This window comes from Leptonotus elevatus, chromosome 7 (genome assembly GCF_054856555.1).
Source record: "Leptonotus elevatus isolate MCC_2025b chromosome 7, RoL_Lele_1.0, whole genome shotgun sequence".
In the NCBI taxonomy this organism is placed as follows: Eukaryota; Metazoa; Chordata; class Actinopteri; order Syngnathiformes; family Syngnathidae; genus Leptonotus; species Leptonotus elevatus.
The window spans coordinates 7368215-7373824 of NC_141245.1; the positions used below are offsets into that span (position 1 = coordinate 7368215).

Consider the following 5610-nt stretch of genomic DNA (forward strand, 5'->3'; position numbering starts at 1 on the left):
CATAAAATGAAATGCTGTAACCATTTCAGTCAAGTAAAAAGTCTTGGGAAGTATTTAAATGATTGGCCCATTAAGTGGTTTACCAAGTAACAATGTTATACATGAAGTATTCAGAAATGGCAAACCAAATGACGTTGACATCCACCTGCTACCAAGTGATGATTTGATTTCAGATGGTTGCATCTCCAGCTTTGATCCTGTTGGGGGCGCTCTGTCTCCATGTTTGTGTGGCTACGCAGTCAATCAACCAGATGCTGAAAGAGATTGCTGGTACTCTCCAGACACTTTTTTTTTTTTGTGTACACTAAATTATGGGTCATTCAGTTATGGGTGAATTTTCACTGTGATAACTTAAGGGGTGCTCTTTTTGGACGTGAGGTATTTAATTTCAACATTATGTCAGACAGATGACATGTTTAACTTTCAGGAATATTGTTTGGTAGTGTTGAAAGATCAAACAACAACAACTGTATTCATATTACTAACTGTAATTAAATAGCCCTAAAAGGGTGCAACCTACAAGAATAGATTTGTTTTCTTCGTTCGAATATTACGCATCAGCAATATTTAGCTAGCTTTCTGTTCATTAAAAAAAGAAGAAAAAAGTATTGCCTTAGAACAGTAGGGTAACTTCAAACCTATTAAGTTGAGAGCCACGTAATAAAAAAATGGAAGGACATACGGCCACTTTGAAAATAAATAAAATGTTTAAAATGTTCATGTTAAAGCTGTTTTTACATCATGCATGCTCAACCAATGCCCAGATGAGTACAAACTAAAGAGCCCTGAGTTTTTAACTGCGACTGCTCCTATCAGCTTGTATCTTCCCTTCAGTGTGGAAGGGACTTTCTTGGGGGTGGGGATGGGTGGAGTGGTGGAGGGTGACATCATGCTAGTGTTAGCGTACAACACGATTGGGATGGAAACTGAAAAAAAAACAAGAAGAGGGCGGCTTAGCTTCGAGCACAGCCCAACCTCCAGCTCAGACTCCGAGAAAACGAAAAAAAGAAGAAGAGAAGAGTTCATTCGAGTGCACGTAGCTACTCGCACACGCACCATGCATGAGCTTGACACAGAGGCTGCAGTTACGCATTAGGCCAGAGGTGGCAGTAGCGTGTTAAAAAAATCCACAATTCCACCATTAATTTCAAAAGCTGCTACATAACAGCTTTTCAATTATTTTGGGACGACCTCGGCCCTGTCTCCCACTAAATTAGCTCCACCCATGCACTGAATAGCGAATGAATCCCATCTCCACACTCAAACAGTTACTTGAGGATTATTAATGTTCATAAATTAGACCCTGAGACAGAGTAGAATATATGTGTGTGTGTGTGTGTGTGGGGGGGGGGGGGTCATTTTTTGTTTCTAAAATTTACTGGTCTTCATTTCATCACAGTAGAAATTATGCTATTTTAGTCTCAAATAATTTACTTGTATCTAATCTCGAACAGTATATGAACCAATTTATTCATATTACCCAATTTTTCGACACCCTCCCTTCTCACTGTGCCCAGTTCCACCCCATTTTTTTTTATATTTTATAATTGTAACTAGCATTGTGGGCCATGTAAAATGTCGACCATATGTCGCTGGCCACTGACAAACGGACGGTGGTCCGCAAATGGCCCCCTGGCTGCAGTTTGGACACCTCTCTCTTAGATCATGCAACAAATATGTTTGTGCTTTGCTTTTAAATGTAGTTTAACAGGGTGGAAATTTTTACAATGAATATGAGTGTAAAATTGACTAACTAACTAATTAAATAAATACATACATACATACATACATACATACATAAATAAATAGGCATTTTTATATTGAAGTAGACTTGAGTTAATTTTAACCAAATCTATTTATTTACATTTTAATTACAAATATATCTCTTTCATTCATAATAAGTTCTAAACAACATCAAAATATGACCACAATTATAAATGTGGTGTTAAGTATTACAAAATGAGCATTATTATCCTCATGGAAGAGTTTAATTTGTTTTTTTTGTTTTCGCTTTGCTCAGCTGAATTGATCAAACAAGTGCTTCCCAAATAACAAACCTGTTGTCAGTCAACCTGAAGGAAACGGTGACTTGCGACAAGTGGGACTGCGACTGCGCTTTTAATCGTCAGCGCGGTTGCTGCTGTGCAGCCAACGACATGTTCCAAATCGAGGACGACACGTTTAAGAGGATGACCTCTTTGTGGGATGACATCAGTGTGTTGAAGAGCAATGTGGGCGCTTTAAACAGTAAGATTGTTTAAAAAATAAAATTAAAATTAAAAAAATTGCTGTTTTATTGATCTGATTACGACACAGGTTACAAAATCCTCTCTTTTTCCTTAAGATGGCATTAAGGTCGCCTTCAAAGCGAATATGGACCCAACACTTTTCATTGACTCTATTAGCTGCTTTGGGCCTTTCAATACCAATTCACCAATATCTTACACTACGGTCACTCTGAATAAAGGCAATGGATACAACCCTTCCTTAGGTAGGAAACGCAGCTTTTATTTATTTATTTATTTTTTAACCCATTCGCTGCCATTGACGGCTATAGACGTAAAAAATTAATTTGAACTATTTTTATGAGTTTCATATTTTTTTTGCACTTTTGTTAACAAGAGTATGAAAACCTAGATTTTTTTTATTGTACATTTAGAACAGATATAAAATTTGTGATTAATCGTGAGTTAACTATTGAAGTCATGCGATTAATTACAATTAAAATAATCACATAACTTCACTAGTTAATCACAAATTTTATCTGTTCTAAATGTACAAGACATTTTTTTCTAGGTTTTCATCCTCTTGTTAACAACTGTGGAAAAAAAGGTGAAACTAATTTTTAATTTTTGACATCTATAGTCGTCAATGACAGTGAATAAGTTAATCTCCAGTTTTACTGCTTCCTTTTTTCTAACCATTTCCGTTTTCCTACAGGTGTCTTCACTGCACAACAGGCTGGCGTTTATGTCTTCTCCTACACAGTCTACTCGTATGTGGAAGTGAACCAACAACTCTACCTCAAAGTAAACATAAATATTACTTTACTGCAGGAATGTCATTGGTTGACTGAAAGCATTGCTTTGTTGTTGTTTCCTAGGTGCAGATGATGAAGAATGGGGAGGTGATGACAAGCATTTGGGAGGACAATCGAGAGGATGGAGAAGACAGTGGCACGCAGGTAATTAGCGGAATTGATTAAGATGAGAAAAGAAACGGAATTATTGAACTTGTGTGTTTTCTTAGACTGTCACAGTGGACATGCAGAGAGGCGATCAGATGTATATGGAGCTGGAAATTGGGAGGAAACTCTGTAAACATTTGCAGTTGAATACCTTTTCTGGTTACATTCTGTATGCCTCTGTATGAGATTATATTAGAGCTCAATCTGAAGAAAATTTTGAGTTGTCTCAGATTACACGATCTCCAGTCTTCGTTTTTATGATTTTTTTTCTTGAATGCATACAAAATTTGTGTAATAAATTAACACAACCTATCACAGTACAAGTACAAGAAAAACTGTAATTGTATTCTTTGTCCATGTCTATTAGTAAAGTGCCCTTTGCTGCCATCTTCTGGCATCTCTAGTAAAATAATTGTGCCACGGGGCTAAAAATTTGTTGACTGATCAGAGCTGCTGCAGGACCGTTTAATCAGCAGTGCTGGCTGATATAACTTCAACATTAAGAATGGGGCTGTTTCTTTCATTCATCAAATTTTAAATTGAACTCTGCTACCTGGCTCACAATAACGTTAGCATTTTTCTATCCTCTAAATAGTTGGTCAGAGTTAAACTTTTAGTTTCAGTGTGTATAATTTAGTGCCATCTAGTGGTGTACTAATAGAATGCAATGATTTTGAAACACGAACTACGGTGGTTCAGACAGAACACACTTTGCAAGCCTAGTACCAATTACTATCAATTATTATTTGGTGTGAGTGAGAAACCCGTCGAGCATAAGGGGCGAGCAAGAGTGGCTAGCAAGAAATAGCGGGAGCGGCTAACAAGTGCGGCTAGTGAAAGAAGTTAGAAAAGCTAGCAAGCGCAAAGCGGCGGGAGCCCGAATCATGGCACTCAGCGACGACCACCTGCAGGCCCCAGCTGTGTAAGGTAAGCAAAGGTCGACCCATTGGGTCCGGCGCGAGCTGCAAGTACCACCAGCGGCTAACTATACGTTCGCGAAATTCTGCTCTTGCGGGCATCCGTAGCAGAAAGATGGCGGCGAAACATGTCAGCCTTCTGTATGATGTAGTGCGACCTGTAGCGATTACTATAGACCTACGATTATATAAATGTATGTTAAAGTGTTCAAATATATATTTTTGCGTATTATTAAAATTTATAGTGTTTTTTTTTTAATTAATGAATTTATAGTTCACCACCAGATGGCACTAAATAATACACACTGTCACTTTAAGGCCAAGTTTGTAGCTACTTGCACACATTAACACAAAGTTGCAGGCTTAAGTTTTGAGTAAAAGGAACAGATGTGAATACATTTTAAATAAAACATCAACAGATTAATTGCTGTTTTTAGGAAAGTGCAACATCATTAGTTTGTCTTGTTTGATGGAAATGAGTGCAACCGTTTGAACAGTGTAAATGATTATGCTATAAAAACTCAAATAATGGCATTCAGTATTGCTTTGACTCCATCTGAAATCGTAATTTATATTTTCATATGACTACTGATTAGTGATGTCTGCTAGCCAGATGCTGAGCTGCTCTGTGTTTGTTTACAGACTACATGTAGCTTTGGAGCGAAGCAGTTAGACTTCTTGTCTTTTACCTAATATGTTCATTTGGGAGCACTCATTATCGACCCATCACATTACATAGTCTCTGCATTGATTCTTATCATTTTTATAGCTAGCATTGCAATAAAAAGCAGGCTGTTTTTTTTTATTGTGTTCCACTTACTTACCTTCACATTTAATGAGCCTTATTCCAAAATGTAACAAATTCCTTTCCCCCCTTAAAATTCTATACAAACTCCCCATAATGACAACATTAACAATGGGGATTTTTTTTTTATGTACTTTTGTGTTAGGTTCACTGAATGACGTGAATGGTTTGTCTTTACTGCCCTGTGATTGACATGTGGTCGGTCAAAGGTTTACTCCAATTTCCACATGTAACCTTAAGTCAACTGAGACAGACTCAACCCCCTCCCTTCTCTGTTTGTGCAGCATAGAGCTGTGCAAAGACATCTCTGCAATGGAATGCAAGTGGAAATTTGTTGAGACTCTTGGAAATGTTTCTCATCCAGTACTTTGGTCCTTTTTATGTCAAATAAAAACAGAACAGAAGAATACATTTTTGATAACGAGACATAGTGTGCCTTCTTTGTTTTCCCAACTCTCTCATGCAGCCACTAGAATGCTGAGGGATACGGTGAAAGTATTTGGAGAATTCACACTCTGTGGCTGCTACGGAGGCGCTCTTCCCAAATAAGGCCGGGCTTTAGAACTGCGTTGCTCGAGTGGGAAGCGGTAGCGGGAAACTGCTAAAGGCCATGCCCTTTTTAGGATGAAGTTGACTTTTTTCCCCCTTCCCATCGGGCCCTCCTATTTCCGCTTGACACGCCCCTCCCGTCTACCGCGCCC

The 5610-nt window shown here is 38.1% G+C and overlaps 1 protein-coding gene across 1 annotated transcript in view; it reads left to right on the top strand.

Moving 5' to 3' along the window:
* Positions 1-3450, top strand: part of LOC147170712 (complement C1q-like protein 2) — a 3767-nt gene extending 317 nt beyond the window's left edge. The window contains exons 2-7 of the mRNA XM_086081134.1: positions 174-270; positions 2068-2247; positions 2345-2491; positions 2941-3029; positions 3104-3184; positions 3250-3450. Of these exons, the coding sequence (XP_085937260.1) occupies positions 174-270; positions 2068-2247; positions 2345-2491; positions 2941-3029; positions 3104-3184; positions 3250-3372 (717 nt within the window). The 3' untranslated portion in view covers positions 3373-3450. The remainder of the gene's footprint in view (positions 1-173; positions 271-2067; positions 2248-2344; positions 2492-2940; positions 3030-3103; positions 3185-3249) is intronic.
* The last annotated feature ends 2160 nt before the right edge of the window (positions 3451-5610 follow it).